This window comes from Enhydra lutris, unplaced genomic scaffold, assembly GCF_002288905.1.
Source record: "Enhydra lutris kenyoni isolate GAN:26980312 unplaced genomic scaffold, ASM228890v2 scaffoldscaffold27, whole genome shotgun sequence".
Lineage (NCBI taxonomy): Eukaryota > Metazoa > Chordata > Mammalia > Carnivora > Mustelidae > Enhydra > Enhydra lutris.
Window position 1 is genome coordinate 23,219,668 of NW_019154111.1, and position 24,396 is coordinate 23,244,063.

Genomic DNA, 24,396 nt, shown 5'->3' on the forward strand with positions numbered 1-24,396 from the left:
AGCTAGTAGTGGTCACAGCCATCCATTGTGGAGTCACAGCAGGAGCTCTAACAGCCAGGGCAGTCCCCACAGGATAGCACTGCCTGCAGAGTTTCTGAATGACTTCTGACCATGGAGGCAATAAAGCAGAGCATGCCTAACTCTTGCTGACAGGAAGAGTAGAAGGGGAACCCACTGGGAGGGAAGGAGAGGCATGGGGCATAGGCCATGGGACATCTCTGGCTCCCACTGACCAACCACAAAACCCTATGATTTTATAAAATACCATCCTAAAACTGTAGGTAAAAATTCTGTAAGTGGGTAGTTATTAAAGTCCTATACTATTTGAAATGATCTTTCTGATCTAACTGCTGAAATACATCAGGAGAAAAATACTCAAGTAGATAAAAATATCCAAGAACTTACCATCATACTTTGCTAAGACTGCCTGAACATCAGCATATGCTTGTAGTTCTAGAAGAGCTTCTAAAAGGTTTTCATGGATGTTGAACATGCTCAGTAAGGGGAACTCCTTCATTAACTAGGAAAGAAGAAATAAAGGATAATTAATATATTTCTTACTTTCTAAAAGTATAACAAGTACTGCATTATAATACGTTTATATGATAAAAAAGTATAATACAATTTTAGCAATATAGGTAAATACCAAATTATAAGCATTCATACCAATTATTATTTTGTAAAGAATTAAATGCTCAAATCTTTTCCTGATATTTTGGAAAAATGGCAACTTTGAATTTGTGAGAACCCAATGTGGAAGAATATCCAAAGAGAGGGTGTTTCATAAAACCTGAGGAAGAGGGGTGCATGGGTGGCTCAGTGGGTTAAGCCTCTGCCTTCGGCTCAGGTCATGATCTCAGGGTTCTGGGATCGGGCCTCCCATGGGGCTTTCTGCTCATTGGGGAGCCTGCTTCCCTCTCTCTCTGCCTGCCTCTCTGCCTACTTGTGATCTCTCTCTGTCAAATAAATAAATAAGATCTTAAAAAACAAAACAAAACTGAGGAAGGAAGATGCTTAGATGTAGCACTCAGTAATGTTAAAATATGATAGAGGCAAATTAGGTAGAAGTTGAACACTATCTCATAGGCGTTGACAGTTTAACTTGGTTAAGAGCAGTTTGATGAAAGCCAGAGACCAGAAATGGAGGCAAGCAGGCACTATTCTTTTGAGCAGCCTGGTGACAAAGTCACAGAGAAAAGGCAAGAAAATAACCAGAAGTGATAAGGGTTGAGAAAATGAGCAGGTAGTGATAGAGAGCAGTAGAAAGGAAGGATGTTCGGGAGTTCCTGAGTGATGGCCTCAAAAAGACAGGAATCAAGATCATTTTCTGAAACTGAGGGAATAGGTGACAGGGAGGAAGTTTGAAGATGGGGTGAAAATACAGAATAGACATAAAAAGGAAAACTGCTTGGGAAACAATCTAGGATTGCAAAGGCCACCGTGAGGACTTAGTGAATTTGGAGCCATGAATTCACAGAGGCTACAACTGGCATGCTTGTCAAGTTTTAGTTAGCAGTGCTCACCAGCCCAGGGACAGCAGCAAACATGTCAGATGATGAGGCTGAACCTGGGCAGATTGAATTAGATTCAGAAGGGAGTCAAGAAGCAAGGAGAGTTGGCTAGAATGAGGAAAGAATGATTAAAGGAACAGTCTAAAGGTTCTAGACAAGAAGGGGAGCAGGAGGGGCCCAAAGGGAGATAAAAGATACAATATGGGGCACCTGTGTGGCTCAGTCTGTTGATCGTCTACTTTCAGCTCAGGTCATGATCCCAGGATTCTGGGATCCAGCCCCTAATCGGGCTCCCTGCAGTGGGAAGCCTGCTTCGCCCCCTGACCCTCCTGCTGCTCATGTATGTGTGTGCTCACTCTCTCTCTCTCTCTCTAATAAATAAATAAATATCTTAAAAAAAAAAAAAAGACATGATACTGAACTTCACTGGAAAGCGAAGAAGAAAGGACCAAGAATTTCAAAGTAAAATCTATCTTACAGAAAGATAACCAGGTTCTTTATACAGCAAAATCATATAGATATATGGTATATATGCATGTGCATATATGCACTGATGTATATGTACATGTATATGTCCTTTATTTAATCTTTTATATGGATAACTGTTTCCTATTGTATCACAACGCCCTCTTAAAAAGTGATAACTCTTTTTGGATGTCACCATATTTAAAGCAATTGTGCTGAGAAAAATAATACTCACAAATAGGCTAACTCACTGTTAAGTAAGAAACCAAGTTAATGCCTTGACTATCCACTTCTTCCTACACTGGAAACATTTGCCACATTGTCTTGTTTTTTAAAGCCAACAATCACTTAGCATATGTCTAAAATAAATAATTTTCTGCAGCCCCAAAGAGCAACATATTGCCAGCGAAAAACACCTACCAAAATGATTATGTGTTCAATAAGATTGTCTGAACCCCCTAGGACAGCCCGCAGTATTTTCATTGCTAGTAAAGGAAGTGAATAAGACTATACCACACATTGTTGATGTTCTGTAACCAATAAAAGTATTTCTTGTTCTGGTTCACTTTGATTCTGGTTGACATCACCCTTTGATTTTTTCCCCCTCTTTCTAATTAGAGCTTGTTAGAATTAAAGCTTCCTGTCATTCAGCATTTGGCAACACAATAAAGACATTCACTAAACTGCAGCCTTTAAACATTTACCATTTTTAACCAATTCTTCAGGTTAAGGTCAAACTTCAAGGATATCAGTCATATTCTGAAATTCTGAAATTGTAATTCCAAATAGTAGCATGCTGAAGCTTAACAACTGAAAGGGGAGTCCAACTAAGACCCACTGAGGCTATGTGAGCACACACGGGAGTCTCGGCCTGTTGCAGCAGACCTTGAAGCAGGATGCGAGCAGTGTGGGCAGGAGTGCTTTCACTGGAAGCTTGGAGAGAGAATACAGAATCTAAAAAATTAAAAGATTTTAAACATGGCAAATAGCAAATGTCAGAGAACTAATCAAAGTCATATGATAATTTAGAAATCTAGCTTTCCTTGTTTCAATATAAACAAGGAAAAGCGAACTCCTGCTGCCTCATCTCACTCCAGCTATCACCTTGCCCTCCCCAGCCCCTCACAACAAGCTCTCTTTGAAACAAGCCATGCGCACTCGCCTCCCTTGGCTCCCTTCTTTTCTCACCGCATAGCTGCAATCTGGTTTCCACACCACAGCTCCTCGGAATCTGCTCAACCCGCATTTACAGGTGACTTAAATTGCTCCTATGGATATCCTCCAGTCCTTTCCTTGCTGACATCTGCCACATTTGACAGTTTGATGACATCTTCCTTGAAACTCGTGCCTCTTTTGGCTTCTTCAACACCATTCTCTTCTGGATTTCTCTATACTTAGTTCCTCACTCCTTCTCTAGATTCCCCGTCTCCTACTTAGGAGTAAGTAGCTTCCCTGGTTATGTCCAGTACTCTTCTCATAAGTACCCTGATATCCAGGACTGCTCTTGTGTCCAGGGTCTCAGTCTCACCACTTTTGTAACGATGGCTCCCATGTCCTCGTATCCTGCTCCAACCTCTCTCCTAAACTATTAAATCATTTTGTAAACTATCTCCCTGACAGTTTCACCTAACACATCTCATACTGGTCTCATAAATTCCTCCTCCACAAGTCAACCCTTCAAACTTGTTCCTCCCTCTTGGTATTTCCTATCTTGGGGAAGAGAGCCATTGATCCCTGTTACCCTCGTTGCCCTACTAACTAAAGCCACCTTAGAGGTCCCTAAACCCCTGAACTAATAGGTATAAAATGCTAATAGCTTTCAGCAAGTTCCCAGAGATCTCTGTTATACAAACAAACGACAAACAAGCAAATACCTTAGAATCTTACCATGTCTTCTTTTCTCTGAACTTGCTGCCAGTAACTTAGTTTATACCATTATATTTGGCCTAAATTGCTCAAAGAGCATCTTTTCTCTGATTGCCTCTTTCCAATCTACCCTTCACACCACTATCAGAATAGCTTTTCAGATATACATACCTGAGTCCATCACACTCCTGCTTAAGACGCACCACTCACATGGCCCCAAGGAAATAGGCAGATGTGAAAACAAATTTACAAACAAGGCTGTTTATCACAACATTATTTATAATAGTGAAAAATGCAGGGTGCCTGGGTAGCTCAGTTAGTTAAAGCAGCCAAGTCTTGATTTCCGCTCAGGTTGTGATCTTGGGGTCATGGGATCAAGCTCAGTTTCAGGCTTCCCCCTCAGCCTGCAGTCTTCTTAAAATTCTCACTCCCTCTCTTTCTGCCCCTCCCCCACTGCTTGTGCACACTCTCAAATGAATAAATAAGTCTTTTAAAAAGATAGTGCAGGGGTGCCTGGGTGGCTCAGTGGGTTAAAGCCTCTGTCTTCAGCTCAGGTCATGATCCCAGGGTCTTGGGATCAAGCCCCGCATCGGGCTCTCTGCTCAGCAGGGAGCCTGCTTCCCTTCCTCACTCTCTGCCTGCCTCTCTGCCTACTTGTGATTTCTGTCTGTCAAATAAAAAAAAAGTAACCAAAAAGAGATAGTGAAAAATGCAAGCAACTTAAAATTTAACCCATTATGAGGCATTCAAGTAAAAAGACACAGTCATCTTTTGGGTTACTATATGTCAACATTAATAGTTAAATTCTCAAATAATTTTTAACAAGAAAGCCTAGGAAATGCTGGCACACAACATTACAAAAGAAAAAACAGGATACAAACTCTATTTTGTAACAAGATCATAACTTTCATTCTGTATCTATGCATAGTATCACACTTGGTTAGAACTATGGCAAACTGTTTTAACATTGGTTATTTATGGTTAGTGAGCTTAAAGATAATTTCTATTTCTTCATATTTTCCGTATGTTCTGAAATTTTTGAAAGGAATGTATATGTACATTCTATAAATTGGGGAGGAAAAACTATTTTTAAGAATATTGACTTCGCTGTAAAAAAGAATGAAATCTTGCCATTTTTAACAACATGGATGGATCTAGAAAGTATAATATTAAGTCAAATATGTCAGTCATACCATATCATATGATTTCATATCATATGATTTCATATCACACCATATGATTTCACTCATATGTGGAATTTAAGAAACAAAACAAATGAACCAAGAGAAAAAGAGACAAACCAAAAATAGACTCTTAGCTACGGAGGACAAACTGATGATTACCAGAGGGGAGGCGGGTGACGGGTGGGTGAAATAGGTGAAGGGGGTTAAGAGTACACTCAACATTATGAGCACTGAGTGATGTACGGAATTACTAAATCACTATATTGTACACCTGAAACTAATATAACATTGTATGTGAACCAAACTGGAATTAAAATTTTAAAAATAATGAAGTAGATAAGGAAATGCAAAAAAAACCTGACTTTTGATATCGAAAAAATAAGTAACCCACTTTAAAAATGTGAAGAGAATGTGAGTAGAAGTTTTCCAAAGAAGATACACAGATGGCCAGGCAGACACATGAAAAGATGCTCAGCATCACTCGTCATCAGGGAAATGTAAGTCAAAACCACCATGAGATATCACCTCACACCTGTCAGACTGGCTATTATCAAAAAGACAAAGAAACAACATGTTTTGGTGAAGATGGGGAAAAAGGGAACCCTTATGTACTGTTGGTGGGAATGCATATTGGTGTGGCCACTACAGAAAACGGTATGGAAAAAAACTAAAAATAGGACTACCATATGATCCAGCAACTCTACTTCCAACAACATGGATGGACTTAAGAGAATATTATGCTAAGTGAAATAAATAAGTCAAAGAAAGACAAATACCCTTTCATCTCATTTATATGTGGAATCTAAAAAACAAAATGAATGAACAAAACAAAACAGAAATAGACTCATAGGAAACAAACTGTTGGCCTTCAGAGTGGGGAAGGGTTGGGGGGTGGGAGAAAAAGGTGAAGGGTATTAAGAGGTACAAACTTCCAGTTATAAAATAAGTAAGTCATGGGGATGTAATGTACAGCATAGGCACTATAGTCAATAATATTGTAATAACTTCATACGATGACAGAGGGTAACGACTTAGCATGAGAATCATTTCATTCAGTATAAAAATATTGAATCACTATAATATACATCTGAGACTAATAAGATATTATATGTCATTTATACTTCTATTAAAAAATATATTGGAGGGGTGCCTGGGTAGTTCAGTCGGTTGGGCATACAACTCTTGTTTTCTGCTCAGGTCATGATCTCAAGGTCCTGAGACTGAGCCCCACGTCAAGCTCCATGATGGGTGTGGAGTCTGCTTAAGACTCTTTCCCTCAGCCCCTTCCTCCACTCATGCTTGCTTGCAATTTCTCTCTCTCTCAAAAAAACCCACATATACACACACACACACACACACACACATATATATAAACATATACACATATACATAAACACATACACACATATCTAAGAAAAAAAATATTGGCTTCCCATCAAATTCAGAATACAAAATCCTTAGCACGGCAAACACAGACCCTCGTGACAGTCTCAGTCCACTACGCCAGCCTCATTCTTAGCTACTACCCTACCCACATACTGTGGGCCACCATGAAACAGTTTTTAGTTCCTTAAATGTGTCACATCCATTCACATTTCTATCTCCATGCTCCCCATCCCTGGAGTGCTCTTCTTTCTGCCTCCTTGATCAATCTGGACAGCTCGTCAACTTCCAGGAACACTTACCTGCCCTTTGATTTCTTGCCTCTTACCTGCCAGGTTAAGTACTCCCGACCCAAAATCCCAGAGTCCTTGTTACAATGGTCTACTGGTCCATCTTCCCCATGAGCCTGGGAAGAGTGTGAGAATAGGAATTCTGGCTTATCACCAGATTCTTGGTCACTGACTGATCCAACATAAATGCTCAAAACACATTTCATGAAAGGAATGCTTTCTAAAGGCTTTCAAAAGTTATCTCTACCTTTGGGGTACATATTATATGCATGCTGCAAAAGGCCTACATCAGGTCCTTGGGTTACATATCCCTGAACATGTTCCTCTACCATTTGAAATCTTCCAATGATTTTATCTACACCTTGGAAAAGGTACAATTAGAACTCGTGTTATGACATAATGTAATAAAAAATTATTTTATACTTAGAGCCGTCTGAAGATGGAATAGATGACTTAGAGAAGTCTTCATCACTGGAACTGTTCAGATAGACAAAGGCCAGTCAATGGGCAGAGATGCTCAAAAAAAGACCCAAGATCTTTCAATCCTATAATTCCAAGGAAATAGTCCCTAGCTCATAAGTATGATTTTCAGACCCTCCCTCAGCTCAGTGCCAGATGCATCTTGACTCTCCTGTCTTCTACAGGATTAAACTCTAGCCTTGTCAAATCACACTGTGGTACACCATACTCAGAATTCTTTCTACAGTTACTAGCCACTGTGTTTTTGTTCAAACTGTTCTCACCACCTGGAATACCTTTTTCCTGTCATTTACAAGGCAGCCTGTCAAAATCACCCCACCCTCCAAAGCCCAGATCAAATGCCACCTCCTAAAGTCACAGCAGCAAAGAAAGTGAGAGCCAGAAGAGCCCATGGAGATCATCCAAACACCCTCCTCAGTTTACAGATGAGCTCCCTCCCACCCCCGCCCCACTAAAACACAATGAAGGCTGCAAATTTAAGTGATTTAGCCAAGGTTAGTACTGGGACTATATGATTCAAACCCAGTCATCAGTACTGATTCCAAATTTCAACATATCAGAACCCCAATCTCTGGCCTGCCAAGTCCAGGAGAACGAAACCACTTTGCTTATGCTTCTCTGCTACACTTACCTACTTACTTTGTTCTGTGTTTACATGAATATGAGAAGACAGCTGCATTACAGAGGAAAAAGCCCCACATATAGAGTTATTCCTGAGCTTAAGACTCACTCCTACCACTCACTTCCCATGTGAAGTTGCACAAACTACTTAACCTCTCTGAGCCATGAGTGCCTCATCTCCTGGGTCCCAGCTCATACGGCATTCCCTCAGACTTTCTCTACCACTCTATTTAATGTCAGCACTCCACTCACATCCCCATTCCCCACTGTTTCTATCACACTCTAAAATCGTCTCATTTGTCAGTTTCTGTGGCTAAATATTAGATCACTTAAAAAGAAAACAAAAAAGCGGGCGCCTGGGTGGCTCAGTGGGTTAAGCCGCTGCCTTTGGCTCAGGTCATGATCCCAGGGGCCCGGGATTGAGCCCCACATCGGGCTCTCTACTCAGCAGGGAACCTGCTTCCTCCTCTCTCTCTGCCTGCCTCTCTGCCTACTTGTGATCTCTGTCTGTCCAATAAATAAATAAAATCTTAAACAAAAAAAAAAGTAAACGGATTGATAGGTAATGCTATTTTGACAGGGGCGAGCAAATTATTTCTGCTATAAGCCAAAGAGTTAATGTCTTGGGCTTTGTGAGCCGTATGTCTCTCTCGCAACTGCTCAACGCTGACACTGGAGCATGAGGGCAGCAGCAAGCAGTTACTTACAGAAGCAGGCAGGAGACCAGATCTAGCCTTCAGGCTCCAGTCTGTGAACTCCTGGTAAACAGGAATATATTTAAAAAAATAGAAGTTCTTCATAAGAAGAGTTTCATGTAGATATTACATTTGGAAAATTACACTTGGAAACCTCTCTTACACACAGCTGATTTGGCAGACTGTTATAAAATCAAAAATAAAAAAGGCCAACTCTATAACCCAATACTTCAGCTTCCAAATCTGTTCCTTAAAAACCGCTCATGTAAGTTTCTGAGCAGTTGCACACCCTGAGAGTCCCACAGGATGGGGAGCACTGTCCTAAACAGTGGAATGGATGGGTCGAGTGGGTATATGTGTATGACGAAATGCTGTTCAACAGGCGAAAGGAATGAATTAAGCCTAATATATCTCAATGTAGAAAAATATGAAATAATTTTAAGTGAAGAAATTACTCTGTAGAAAATGTATATAATTTACTATTTAAATGTACATAATCCTCCATATCATTTATGGGTGTACAGTATGGAAATGTATGGAGAACAAACTGAAGAAACAAAGTTGCTGGTGCCTCAGGGGAGGCAAATTGTTGAGTGGTGGTCACACGGGGGCTACTATTTTATAGCTTTTCAGAAAAGAAGGTGAATAAAGATGACAGAATTTTTAATTAACTACTGTTATTATGACTTCAATTAATTCTGGGCAGTGATGCTCTTTTTATTATTCTTTTTATATGTGTGTGTGTGTGATACGTGTGTGTGTGTGTGTGCATGTGTGTGCGTATATATTTTAAAGTTGCTTCCTCAAACATAGGAAGTTCATTAGCTGTCCTTTTCACTTTTAATTCCTCATGTCATGTCATATAATTCCTATCATGTCATGGATAGTTCAATTTTCATCAGTTAGACTTTGTTTTCTATTTTCTAATTGCCTTTTGAACCACAATCACTTCTTCCCCTTGGGGGTTGATTCTGCAGTTCCTTTTTTTTTTTTTTTTTTTTTTTTTAAAGACATTTTATTTATTTATTTGACAGAGAGAGAGATCACAGGTAGGCAGAGAGGCAGGCAGAGAGAGAGGAGGAAGCAGGCTCCCTGCCGAGCAGAGAGGCTGATATGGGGCTCAATCCCAGGACCCCGAGATCATGACCTGAGACGAAGGCAGAGGCTCAACCCACTGAGCCACCAAGGTACCCCAACTCTGCAGTTCCTTAAAGTATTGATAGCATCTAAGAGAAAGTCAACGTCTGACCAAACAACATTTAGAGAATTTTCTCAAAAAATACTGTGATGATTTTAATACATGGTACTTGAATCCTATAATGATATCAAGATAATAATCCAATCTCAGATGAAGCATAGTTTAGAGTCCCACTTCTTAATTCTCCTCCACCAGAATTCCAAAGTAGGTCCACCGACAGATGTGGTGTGAAGAACAGCATCTCATCTTGAGGGATGCTTCAGAGTTAAACTGATTGTAAGGTAAGTTACTTTCCTCTCTAACCCTTAGCGTGGGGGTTGGGAGGGGTGTAGACTTAGATGAGACTACTTTCAAAGAAAACTCTTCCGTCATAAAATTCACTCTTGCTTCTTCTCTAGAACCACAGAACCAGAATTCTGAGAACCCCCGAGAGTTCCATTTACACAGACCACTATAAAATGCACAGCTGACTTACAGGATGAAAACATTGTTTTCAAAATAAAAGAGAAAGTGTTGGATACAGCAGTGGGGTTGCTGGAAAGGGTCCATCATGGGAGAGGTGGCACATTACAGAAGTCAAGACCACCACTGCCTTTGGAAGGAGAGAGGTTGGGGTTCCCATCCAAGGACCGTGGAGTTTCTTAGCACCAAGTGGGCTGATTTTTCTCCTCTGCAAGACCAGAAAAACACCTAGCTTACAGGGCACTAGGACACAATATGGGAGCTTGACAAATGGGAGCTGTTATCCTGATGTAATGTTTACCCAGGTATACCCCATTTTCAAAGCACTGTTTGTTTTGCTACAAGTGACTAGTTTTGTTTGTGGCCTTACTTGGGCAATATAGTATATCCCAATTTCTTTATTTTAAAATACTGTACAAAAAATTGCTTGGTGGTATAATTAGCCTTTCTATTGAGAAACTTGAAGGAAGGCATATGATAAATATAAAGGCCTGTTTTCTATAAGCTAAGTCATTCTAAATAAATCTTTAAACTCACTCACTATCTAGCACAGTTCTGTTTATTTATTGCCAGCTATCTTCTCCATGCTGGTAATTGCTTTCTCCTGGCAGTCAGAAATTTATATGCCCTGCTTTGCCCAAATATTACAGTTCATGTACAATGAAAACACAAACTCTCCTATGATTCTTCTAATACCTAAGGGGAAGAACATGGGATGGGCCAAGGATAGAATTTCAGTTTCAATTTTACATCATCTGGCTATTGTCAGTTCAAGTTTATTTCAATGGAAGAATCTGAGGCACTTCTGAGGTTAACATTTATGAGCTCAAATAGAAAAAAAAAAAGAGGGAGAGTTAATTCACTGGATTTGAAATACTCTATGGACATAATTTAGAACTACACTCTGTATGCTTTTTCTCAGCTGACTTACAGGATGAAAACAACAGTTTAAAGCTTTCAAGTTTGATTTGTGTCTATTTAAACATTTTATTAGTTTAGCTATCCATGCATTGTTCTAGGAGTGAGAAAAGCAACTTGAAAATTCTTACATATTTTAAGGCAGAGGTAATTAAAAGAGATCCTCAACCAGATTCCTACTGAGGTCAATGAAAGCTTGACTTAATTAAAGTTTATAGAATTTGGCCTGTATTATATTCAAACAGCAGATACTATTTTGTTATATTTACAAGTTTGACATTATTTAATTACAGTTTCAAATAAAGGCATAAGTAGAAAATAGAAAAGACACTCTGTATTGCATGGCTATGATTCTGTCAGTGATTTTTACTGATACTAAGGGCAATGAAAGGAAAGGAGGAATTGTTTACCAGAATTCTGAGAGACCCCTGAGAGCTCCATTTACACAGACCACTATAAAATGCACTCGTGAGAGGCTTAGACCAAGACTAATAAGAGAATGTCATTTTCAGAGCTAATCTAAAGGGAAATATTAAGCTGCATCTACTGAAAAGTGGCATGATTGATACCTGACCTGTATGGACAGTGACATCTAGTTCCAAAGAACTAGTTCACTAGTTCTTTGTGGAACTGAGCACGTGATGCAAATTCGCGCATCACCGGTAACTAAGGAGAGAAGTAACAGTTACAGGCACGATGCAAATCACCGGATGGCAGCTCTGTAATGACTCAGAGGGCTGGAAGGTTACCTAAATACTTATCTACTTTTCTCATCAAAATTACACTCCATTTATTTCCAGAAGAGAAATCTTCCTTCGATTTTCTAGTGAACAAGACAGGCTTTGCGTTTATACAGATCCTAACAAAAATATTTTCAGTATAAAATGCCCTCTTCTATTTGATCCTTAATCAGATAAGGATAAAGCAAGCATAAGTCTGGTCAGAATTTAGGAATCATCTTCAGGAAGACTCTCTTCTTCAACCTCTACCCTCGTCAGTGGCAATTCTTTACCTCACTTCAAGACATCTGAGAACCTTCCTTTCCAAAAGCAAGGGTCTGACAGTGCCATTATATTATCTATGTTATCGTGTGTGTGTAAAATTTCCGCAAGGGCAAAGCTGGAGACAAGGGCAGGGAAGAAATCAGCCTCATCCTGGTTTGGGGGAAAGAATGATTTGTACGCTCTTCAAAACTGACAGGCAACAGTTTGAGTGGAACATTTTCTTCATTATCTTAAACAGATTCAAATAGGGCTGTACCCTGGCCTGGAGATCATGAACAATCAAACGATTTAATGCATATTTCAAATGGCTTGGAAGCAGGCCCAGGAACAGAAAACAGGACGATAAGCATCCTTCCCTCTGTGATGACATGGCATTGCTCTCCTGTTCCAGGAGTGGCCTCAATGAGCAACTGAACATACCGGCCAACAATTACTGTCAGAAAGGACTTTTTATGCCAAAACCACAATAACTGTGTTTGGCACACACCCTTCCACATTCACATGGGTAATGGTAAATAACCCTATTCAGGAGATTAACTCATTTGGTTATCTGGGGCACAGTTAACAAATACTTGCTCTGGCAGGCATCTCACACACAGCACGGACATGCTGAAAGTTAAGTATTATGAGAAATTCTTTCATAGCAACGGGCAGAAGGTCAATACCTTAACCTTTGACATTAATCCCCACACTGCTCTGTCATCACACTGCCTTCTGGTGTTTCCTTTCCTCCCCAAGTCTTTCTAGTCTATCCTGCTGGAACCTGAGAGTCCATGACATACAAATTCCCGGACACATCCATGAACCATTTATGCAACACAAACCTGAGTTCACTGCTTCTCTTGAAGCTGTTAATTTCCCCCACCAAACTCGTGTCTATCCAGAAGGATGTAAGGCAGGCTTCTCCCAGTTCTCCAAAGCACATCTGGACCATTACTGCTCGGCCCTGCCCTTGGGTAGCAGTTCCAGCTCTTCCGCAGCTCACGCCATAATGCTCCAGCACTTGCCACCATCCTTCTGTCATGTTTTCTGCCAGGTAACCCACCCTCATACACTAAATATTTGGTCACCTGGCTGCGTATTCTTACTCTTTTCCCCCCAAATTTATTTATTTATTTATTTATTTGAGAGAGAGAACAGGGAGGAGCAGAGGAAAAGGGAGACAGAGAGAATCTCATGCAGACTCCCAGCTGAGCACAGAGCCCAATGCAGGGTTCGATCTCATGGCTGTGAGACCATGACCTGAGCTGAAATCAAAGAATCAAATGCTTAACCGACCTACCCAACTGGGCATTGCTATATATTCTTACTTTTAAGAGTCCATGTAGAAAAAAAAAAAAAAAAAAAGAGTCCATGTAAAAGCTCCATCTACTATACTAGATTCTCAACTGTTTTACTATCTCAGAGCAAAAGATTATCCCTCCACTGCATTAGGTAACCCAAGATCATAGCCAAACTCCAGAACTCGACATCTGGACATACATGTCCCATATAAATATGCAACTCTGACCATAATGTACTGATCTCCAGTTATCTCACACCATTGCTCACATGAAACTTCCTCTTCCATTTTACTAAGACCACTAGTGCCTTATCCTTTTCACTTATTTTCTGTCCTTATCTTTCTCAGGCTGCTCCTATTACCCTGAAATGTTTTTATTCTCTTAGCTTCCATGATATCACATTCTCCTGGCTTTCCTCCTCCCTTCCCAGGTGCTTTTATTGGATGTTTCTCTTCTGCCTCACCTGTCAGTGTTAAAGACAACCAAGACTCACATCTTAACCTTCTTTCTTCTCTATCAACATCTCTACATACACAATCTCACTCAATACCACAGCCTGAGTTCATATATAGATAGATCTCTCTCCCTCTCTCTCTCTCTCTCTGTGTATATATATATATATATATATATATATATATATATATATATATATATGTATAAATATATATATGACTCTCAAACTCCTCATCCTTGAGCTCTAGACACATATTCAACTGTCTTCCAGTATTTTCACCTACAGGTAAAATAGGCACCTCAAGCTTAACATGCAGAAAGAGAAGCCCTGCATACCTCTAAAATCTGTTTCTCTCCTAGTCCTCTCCCTTTCTAACCATCACCAAGCTGCTCAGGCTAAAAACCCATGGACTCATACTGTATTGTACTGAGTATACAATTCTTTCTTTCCATACCCAATCTATACCCAATTCATTTTTCAGTTAGTTATTGAGAAGCTATTATCTGACAGGCAGTGTTCTACTGGGATACATCCATAAATAAATACAAAAGTCTTGCTTTCCTAACCATTAGAGATGCTGAACTCTAGGAAACAAATTGAGGATTGCTGGAGGGGAGGTGGGTGGGGGAATGGAATAACTGGGTGATTAATATTAATAACTTAATAACTTAATAATTGGCATTAAGGAGGGCACTTGATATAACAAGGACTGGGTATTATATGCAAATGATGGATCACTCAATTCTACCCCTGAAACTAACAATACAATACATATTAACTAAACTGAATTTAAATAAAGATTTTTTAATTAAAAAATTTAAAAATAAATGAAGTTTTTTGTTTTTTGTTTTTTTAAAATTCTTACTTTCCTGAAAGTGACATTCTAGTGGAGACAGAAAATAAGCAAATATATAGAGAGGCTGTCAGGTGGTGATAAGTTCTAAGGACAGTAAATAAGGCGGGGAAGGAGGTTAGAGAATGGTGGCATTGCAGGAAGAAGCAATTTTAAACACAGCGGTCAGTGAAGGCAGGACAGGAAAGGTGGGAGTGCGAAAGTGATATTTAATAAGAAAATGAAGCAGGCAAGGGAGCTAGTCATAAGAGTGTCTGGAAAAGGAGCATTCCTGGGGAAGATTCCAGTAAGTGTGAAGATCCTGAGGTTACAGAGAATCAGTCGGGCATTTTCAACAAATAGCAAGAAGGCCAGTGTGGCTGGAGCACAGTGAACCTGGAGCAGAAATGAGGGCTAAATTGTGGAGGGCCTTGTAGGCTACTTTTAGATTTTAATTTCTGAGATATGAGACTAACGGAAGGTTTGAAGCCAAAGAATGACATGATCTAACTTATGGCTCTAACTAAATGGCTCATTCTAGCTGCTCTGTGGAAAGTAGACGCAAGGGGACAAGAGTGAAATCAGGAAGCCAGTTAGAAGGCTATTATAAATCCAAGTGTGAGATAATGATGGTTTAGACCAAAGGGATGGCTGTGAACTCTGTAAGTGGTAGGATTCTAAATGTATTTTAAAGATACACGTAGAGTCAATAAAATTTGTATTAGGAAAACCCTGTGGATTCTATGTCCAAATATATCTCAGAATCACCCATTTCTCCATGACCACCTCTAATTCTAAACCCCTCATCAGGTCTTGCCTAGATTGTTATTGTAACTGATTACCTGGACTCATCCTCACCCTCCATTCTCAACAACAGTCCCAGTAATCTTCTAAAAACATCAGTGAGATGATATCCCTCCTGTTTTACATATGTTAATGGATTCCCACTGTGCTTAACAATAAATCAGAACTCCTTACTGTTTCCTGCAAAGCCTTGCAGGAAAGAAGTGAGAAAGCTCCTGCCTGCCTTTTCAAGTTCATCTCATTCCAACCATCCCTTCACTCACCCAGACTCCTTTTCATTCTCGTCAAATTCTTTCCAGTCTCAGGGTCTCTGCATGAGTTCTTCCTCTGTAACATGTCCCTCTGCAGCCCTCCCGGTTGCCCTCTATCACATCAGCCTTTTTTTTTCATAGCGCTTACCACAGTCTGTGATGGTCTTATCACCCATGTCCCCCTCCAGTAATAAGTGTTCCATGGCAGCTGTAATCGTTGGCTGTCTTGTTCTCCACTACAGACTGAGCACCTAGAATTAGAACTATACCACCTTGCAGGCCCTCAATACACCCTTGTTTTTAGAAACAATGAATCCATTGTCCCTGTTACCTTCCATCCTTCCCTCCCTCCTCTCTCCCACCTAGAGCCCACGGCTTATCATTTTACCACTTACTTGACAATCCCTCAAGTTCCCGACTTCCTTATCTGTCCATTTCACTCACCCAACAACACCTGACCTTGGGGCAAACCAGATGTCTACCACTTCTGCCCCTGTGTTTTTCAGGCTGAAAAACACAACTGTAACGTTATAAAGAACTAAAATATAATGACTTCCAACTTCTGCAGGGCTAAAACTGCCTAGTAAACCTAGTAAATGTCCCTGGTGACTTCTCTCCCCCATTCCACAACTCCCTACACACTCCTCCTAGGTAACTCAGCAGGACATCCTGTCATGTAATTCAATAAAAAAAAACAGTCAACAGGAAGGAACCCCTTCCACTCTTCAGCCTTACCTCTCTACTACAATCCCCATCTGCATCCAGATCTGTGAATCCCTGCCAGCCATGAATGGAACCCCTCCTTTAGAACCTTCCTTCCCTCCTGCCCTCTGGCATTCAACACTCTGCACTCCTCATGACTTCATTCTATCAATGATGCCTTCTCTTTTGTATATATGTTCAACTTCTCCCTTTCTTCTTAGTCTTTTTCTGTCAACATCTGAACATGCTCAGGCCTTCTACTGCTTACATGTTCCTTTCTAGTTATAATCACCACTTTCTTTTCCTTTTATATATATGCCTATTGAAAAAGTCATCTTCAGCAGACACATTATGTCATAATCAGGAGACAATGCAATGCAATCTATTTTATAGCCTTTACATCCCACTGATCTTGGTTTAGTCAAATTGCCAACTACCTCTTTGGAGTAAAATTTAACAAATATTTTCTCCATGATAAATATTCACTGAATATGTAATGTGTGACAAGGACTATGCTAAGAATTGTTCTGATCTCATATTCATTTTCTTTTCTTCATGGTTTTCCTAATAGAATATTCTCCTAGGTTTTCTATCTACTTCACAGGTCACTTCTTTTCAAGTCTCCTTTTGTCAACCTATTCTGCACTTCCCTCCAATCCTTTGTTTGTTTGTTTTTTCCTTTAAGTTTTATTCACTCCTCCCTAGATGACCTCATCTTCATTTGAGATTTTAATCACTTTCCATGCTGATCATTCCCAGAACTTCCTCCAGCCCAGGTCTCTCTCCTCAGCTTAAGGTCTATATATCCCATTACCTATTTCGATGATCTGCAGGTACTGCAAAAGTAACATATCTAAATTCCTCCTGTCTTCCCCACCTTCCCCAAACCAGTACGTATACTACAGTCTCAATCCCCATGATGGTAACCATTGCCTCTCCAGTTTCCCAAGCTAGAAATTCCAAAGTCATCCATGACTTTTCCTGCATGTTCTCTCCCTCACATTACAACCAATACCCTGAAGATAAAAACAAAAACAGAATTAATTTATCCAATAAATCTCCAAATTCTTTCAACTCTACCTCTTAAATCTCTCAAACTGGACCTACAATCCACTTAGGTGGACCCATTAAATTAAACCCAGAGGGCATTTGGATGTGACTGTTTCTATTACTAAAGAAAAGAAGGCAAGGTTGAAAAAAGAAATTATACCAGACAAGAGTAACATTTCTTTGTTTTGAAAGGGACATATGCTCAGATGCAACAGCACAAAATGAACACTTACTCTTTAGAGAAAGCTCTAAATAAATTTCCCTTTTTGAAATCAGGGATGTATGAGAACACCAGACAGAGTTATTTATCAACACATCAACTCTAAGACTACACAAGAAGCCTTTCTGCATCCCACATCACTGTAGTAAAAGAACTCAGGCAAAGTACTTACAAACTGAGATGAAAAACTAAACAAATTATGTCTACCTCCTCTCCCTCCCATAAACCTATTAAAATGATAGGAAAGTGGTACAAAAGGAGACAAATCTATAGTTGTGATGAAAATAAGAAAAGGGATAGGAGGAATGGCTGGCAGAGCCACTGAGTGAGAAATTTTAACAAATTTCCCTCAGACAAGCTACAAGTGATACTTGAGTAAACCACAGCAGAGAAAGCTGAGGAAGCTGCAGCTCTTCTTCAGAGAGGCTCCACATTTGGAGTTGGCAGAGACAGAGAGGAAGAGTGGGTTCTCGGGCAGTAACCACAAGTAACTGAACACCTCGCTATAGAACAGTTGGGCTGAGGAGCTCTTCTCATACCTACCGGAGAGATCAAGAGAAATGAAATCCTACCTAATCTATAATCGGACAAGCATTTGTTAAAGAAACTTAAGATTTGTTCAGGACAGAAAAGAGCTTTTAATAGGGTTGTGGATTCTCAGTCAAGTCCTCTTACTTTTGCATTTCATGAGATGTGGGGTGGGAAGTACTCCTGTCTATTCCCAACCCAGGCATCTCTCCATCCATCTACTCATTCAACAAAACTAAATGAGAATCTATCATGTACCACGGAACAAAACAAAGTTCCAGCCCTTGTGGAGTTTACTTTCTGATGGAGGTAGGCAATGTAGACAATAAACAGGTAAACAAATAAAGAAGATTTCAGAAGTGGAAGGTCAAAAAAATAAATAAGTGATATGATTGAGAATGATAGTGTATGTGAGTATCTATGTGTGTATGTGTGTGTATTAGAGAGAGAGAGAGAGAGAGAGAGACCGGCGGGGAGAGGGCAATATGCACAGTGGTCCTACAGCTGGGTATCACTGAAAGCTCTTCTAAGGTGATATTCTACCTGAACTTAAAGGATAAGCAGGACCCAGCCCAGTGAGGATCTGGAGCAGCGTATTCCAGGCAAAGAGAAGTGTCTGTGCAAAGTCCTTAAGGAAGGAACAAGCAAACTCAGTGTACTCAAGAAGAAGCCAATGTGACTATAGCCTAGTGAGTAAGGGAAGATAGCATAAGCTGGAATTGGAAGAGTAAGTAGGGAGCAGATTATATAGGACCTTACAGGCCTTATAAGGGTTTGCATTTCATTCTAAATGCAACAGTAAATCACTGCAGGCTTTTAAGTAGGAAAGTGACAAGTTCTGATTTGAGTTTTAAAACACGTCTCACACTACTTTCTGAGAAGGGACTTTACAAGGGCAACAGCAGAAGCCTGGAGACCAACTGCGTAGTTCAGATGAAAGATAACAGTGACCTAAATGAGGATCAAAGCAGTCAGGGCACTTGTACAAATGTGTACACATTTTGGCAGAAAAGCCTACAAGACCTGTGCATATTAACTGAATGTGAAAGGTGAAACAAAGAGAAAAGACTAGGGCATTTGGGAATTTTTTTTTTTTTACTCTATCCAAGCCATAAAAATTTTACCAATGGGAGAGTATTAGCAAGGTGCCCTACTAGAGACTAAGCTTATATTTAAAGGGCTCAATGAGACTCAGTCTCAGAAAGTACCATTGTGCACCAGTAGACTCTTAAGTCACAAAGGTAGTGTCCCCTGGCCCATGGAGAGGGAGAAGCCTTCACAGTATATGCTCTTAGTAAGTAGGACAACAACTGTCCGGGAAGGAGATATATTTAATACTTTTGTGTTGATTATTAAAAAGGGAAACCCAAGAGATCCAGTTCATTGGTCTCTCTGGTCATCACATGCATTGCTGGCTTTGCTGCCTCGATGGTTTCTGTTCCTTCTGGGCCAGGTCAGCCAGTATGTCTGTTTCTAGTGGTCATCTCTCTGTTCACCCTAGAAATCAACAGTTTCACTGGCTCCTAGTCAGAGAGGCAGCCCAACGAAACCAACACTCAGGTATCAGTCCTTCCTATACATTTCACAGAAGAAAGAGCTGCTTATAAATTTCCCTGGTTGCTGTGTGAATCTAGAGAGGGGACAATCATAGGCTAAGATAAGTGTATCGTCAGGCAGAAGATAACAGATATTGGTAAGCTTAATAATTGATCAAGAAATATAAATATAAAGTATAGATCTTAGTAAGTTAGGGACCACAAAAAGAATGAAGTAAAATTTTTAAATGTTTAAACAGCAGATCCATTCCGTGGAAGAGAAGAAAGGAAGAGGGATAGTATGATAGATACAAAACATGAAAAACAGCAAAAATGACTCCAAACAAAATAATAATGACAATAAACACAAACGGGAAAAACACACCAACCAAAGGTACAAAACTCTACAATTAATAAAGACAGTATTTGGCAAAAAGTTTACAGATCCAAATGGTCCATCAAAAGGTCATAGAAAACTTGATTATAAAATTTGGAACTGGGGCACCTGGATGGCTCAGTTGGTTAAGTGTCTGCCTTGGGCTCAGATCATGACCCCAGGGTCCTGGGATCGAGCTCCACATCAGGCTCCCTGCTCAATGCGGAGTCTGCTTCTCCCTCTCCCTCTGCACTCCCTCTACCTGTGCTCTCTTGATTAAGAGTATAATGTAGAATCTAATGTAGTAGTTAGAAACTACGAACTATATACTAGAGGTACATAGAGCAGAAATGGATAGACCTGAAAAATAGTATTCAGTGAAAATGGTAAGAAACAGTAATCTATAGACATGTAAATTAAACATATACAAGCCACTATGTTATAGATTTTCTAAGTTTTTTTTTTAGATTTTATAAGATTTTTATGGTCATGGTTTTTCTGCAATTAATTAAGTTTTATCTTGGTACAATAATGGGAGTTCCTCACCAACTATATTTTAGAAGCGATTCCATCAAACCCAGATATCCCATTACTTTGTCTTTTTAATGGTTTCCACACCTCAACAAAGCAAAAATTTACTATGGTCCACAAAAAGATCAAGACATGATTATTCAAGATTAAAATGAGTATGTGTTCTCTCAAATATAATGTGTTCAAAACTAACCTAAGCTTCCTCCCCACTCCCTCAAAAACTGTTCTATCTGCAGACTTCCACATCTTAATAAAAACTCTTCTCCTTCCAGGACACAATCCTTAGGACCATCCTTGACTTTTTCTCACAGTGTATATTAATGATTGGCAAATACTGTTGGCCCCACATTCAAAATATATCTAAAATATATATACAAAACATATAAAAAAATATATATAATCTGACCACTTCTCATCACCTGCTCTGCTACCGCTCTGGCCCAAGTTACCATTGTCTCTCACCAAGATTAATAGAGCAGCCTTCCGATTGACCTCCCTGCTTCTCCCTTGCCACACAGCAGCCTGTAAAAACTAAAAATGGCCTTGTCATGCCTCTGCTCAAAACTTTGTAAAGCTCCTCATTTCAGCAGAGTAAAAGCTGACTACAGTCCACAAACCCTACATGACCTGTAACCCACCCCATTTCCCAGGGACTACTCTGTTCTATCTACCCAGGACTCTTTTGCATACTTCTGCCTCACAGCCTTTGAGCACACATCACATGACTAAATTCTGCACCTCCTTCAATCTTTGGTAAAATGTCATCTTTCTAAATGGATGATCAGGTATGTAAAATGACACATATCAGATCATCCTATTAAACCTGTGACTCCTCAGGCTCTGCCCACTAGCTTTCCTAACCTTCCTTATCCTGCTCTACTTTGTTTTCCACCAGCATTTATCAATTTTGAATATATTACAAAAATATATGCTTACCGTGTTTATTGGTTTTTTGTCTCTTCTCCCTGCTAGAATGTAAACTGCATAAGGTCAGAGTCTTTGTTTTTTCACTGATACCTGACATGAAATGGAGTTGCAATATATTTTCACTGAATGAATGAAAGGATGAATGGTTTAGTACAGTCTGGGTATAGCAAGACTAAAAGCAAGGCTGTAGGGTAAAAAGAGAGAGAGAAGATGTGGAACCAGAGAAACAGCGGGCATGAATGGAGCCACTGAACAGAACCAGGACAGAGTCCTAGGAAGGCAAAATGTAGCAGAGCAGGAATCCAAGAGCACTCTATTAGAGACATAGTTGTAAAGTAGAAGCAGATCAATTGCCTGGGAGAGGAGGTCAAAAGAGGAATTTGGAGCAGGCAAACGAAATCAGTCTCCCAGATGACAGGCACTTATAGGTCTAGAACTGCTCATGGGCCAGCCATAAATAATGAAGGCTTTCCTCAGCAATAACTACTATTCACCACACCGAAAATGTGGGCCCAGCATTTGAAAAATCCTGATAGTGACAGTTAACGTATCAGTCATGTATTTATTTATTTTTTTTTTAAATTTTTTATTTATTTACTTGACAGACAGAAACCACAAGTAGGCAGAGAGGCAGGCAGAGAGAGAGGAGGAAGCAGACTCCCTGCTGAGGAGAGAGCCCGACGCGGGGCTCGACCCCAGGACCCCGGGATCACGACCTGAGCCGAAAGGCAGAGGCTCTAACCCACTGAGCCACCCAGGCACCCCCAGTCATGTATTTATTATGTCCCAAGTAAGACTTCTGTGTAAATGGTAATAGCTAATAATAAATAAAAAACACTATTTCTAGACAAAATTCTCATTTGCATCAGGGACTACTTACCACCTGCTCTTTCTGTAGTGAATATGGAGTCCAATGCTGATAAAGCCATAGTTCGTCCTTACTGATGCAAGTAGGTAAATCAATAATTAACAAATCCATTTTTTGCTCTAATTAACTAAACACTTTTTCTTTCTGTGTAAATCACTAATTGCCAATAATTTACTAAATAAGTCACCTCAAACAACATTTCAAGCAAATCCAGAAAAACAAATCATGATAAAAAGCAAGAGTTCATATAAAGTCTAATTTGGAAGATCAGTGCGTTATTGACAGCATTTGCTTCCAAGATGCACTTTTTCTTTATTTGTAAGTATAGCAAAGATGGAACGTAGAAACATGTGAATAATCAACACAGGAATACTTAATAGGAATGAACATATTTCACTGTATACTTTGTCTTTAGTTCAATGATCCATCTGGTTATCTTAAGAGCTTGAGAGCAACTGTGCTCAACTGATACTTGGTTACCTGAGGTATTAAAATACTATTCTCCCCATGAACTGTCCCCACATGATGTTACTTTACATCTTTCAACAATCAACTGAACATCTCCTAAATTTATTCATCAGTCAAGTTATCCATAATAATTCATGACAATCTTAAGAAAAAAAAGAGGAATGCCGATAAGAAGGAAATAATGTGTCTTACAGAATAGAAAGACAAAAAAGGGAGCAAAATTAGAAATTAACAATGAGGAAAATGATAAAAGGGAATAGAAATTAACTCCCAAATTATTCGTTTAAAGTTTTCCTCCTAGATTTTTTTTTTAACCAAAGCAATAAAAATAGAATTTATGTTGCAGAATATTCCCTAAAATGAAATTTTAAAACATCTCAGGAATGGCATGCTAGTTCTCTTTTACAAATCAATGATTTCATGAAGGTTTTTCTTCATGAACATAAGTAGACAAAAATGCAAATCAACAGTCCTTAATGCTCCAAACGCTTTGATTAATCCCAGAGGTATATATTTTCTAAAGTATGCTTTCAACAGAAGTGCTACTCTTCACAAATCATCTAAAGGGCATCCTCTTACTATGAATGCTGTTAAATTAATCCTCAAAGGTCAATTGCTCACACCATAGGATACCTCTAATGACCTAAAAGGGATACATAATGAACATTTATAATAATTTTCTAAATGGAACTCATTTTAATTTAAAAATGAATGTTACCACTTCCCGTGGGAATGTATACACACGGTAATAAAAAAGTCACGGGTTTGTTTCAAGCTCGAATTTTAAGTGGGTGGATTTTTTTCTTTGATATCCACAGTTTCCCCATGTCTACCCCATTTTTAGGGAGAATGAAAGTATATACAGAATATCTACATTTTGCTTTTACATATGACTTGGTATTGTGGATTGAACTATGTCCTCCAAAAAGAAATTCTGAAGTCCTAACCTCTGGTTTCTATGAGTGTGACTTTATTTGGAAATGGGGTCTTTGTGGATGTATCAAATTAGGATGAGATCATATATCCAATTTTAAATCCAACATGACTGGTGTCCTTATGAGAAGAGGGAAATCTGATCACAAAGACAGAGATAAACAAAGAGAAGGAATGCCCATAAGGCATAGATTGGAGTGATATGCCTACAAGTCAAGGAATGCCAAGGATGGCCAGCAAGAAGGGACAATATCCTAGAACCTTCAGAGGATATATGGTCCTGCCCACACCTCAATTTCAGACTTCTGATCTTCACGATTGTGAGAGAATACATTTCTCTTGTTCAAGCCACCTAGCTGGTAGTACTTGCTTATGGACAGTGACATTTTAAGAGAACTAAGAGAGCATGGTCTCTTTAAATCAAGTAAATAAAATGTTTCAAGAAGGTTGTGATGATCTGTGTCAAATGAGAAGCCAGGATACTGAACGTGGGCAGTGTTGGAGAGAGAAAGAGTGAAAGAAGAACGAGGGAGAATGACACAGAGGTCTGCAGGAAA

The 24,396-nt window shown here is 39.5% G+C and overlaps 1 protein-coding gene across 8 annotated transcripts in view; it reads right to left on the reverse strand.

The window, feature by feature from the left end:
• Positions 1 to 24,396, reverse strand: part of LOC111152004 (suppression of tumorigenicity 7) — a 265,161-nt gene that overhangs the window by 58,357 nt on the left and 182,408 nt on the right. For all 8 annotated transcript variants that reach the window (XM_022510264.1, XM_022510265.1, XM_022510262.1 and 5 more), the window contains one exon: positions 406 to 520. In XM_022510264.1, the coding sequence (XP_022365972.1) occupies positions 406 to 520 (115 nt within the window). The remainder of the gene's footprint in view (positions 1 to 405; positions 521 to 24,396) is intronic.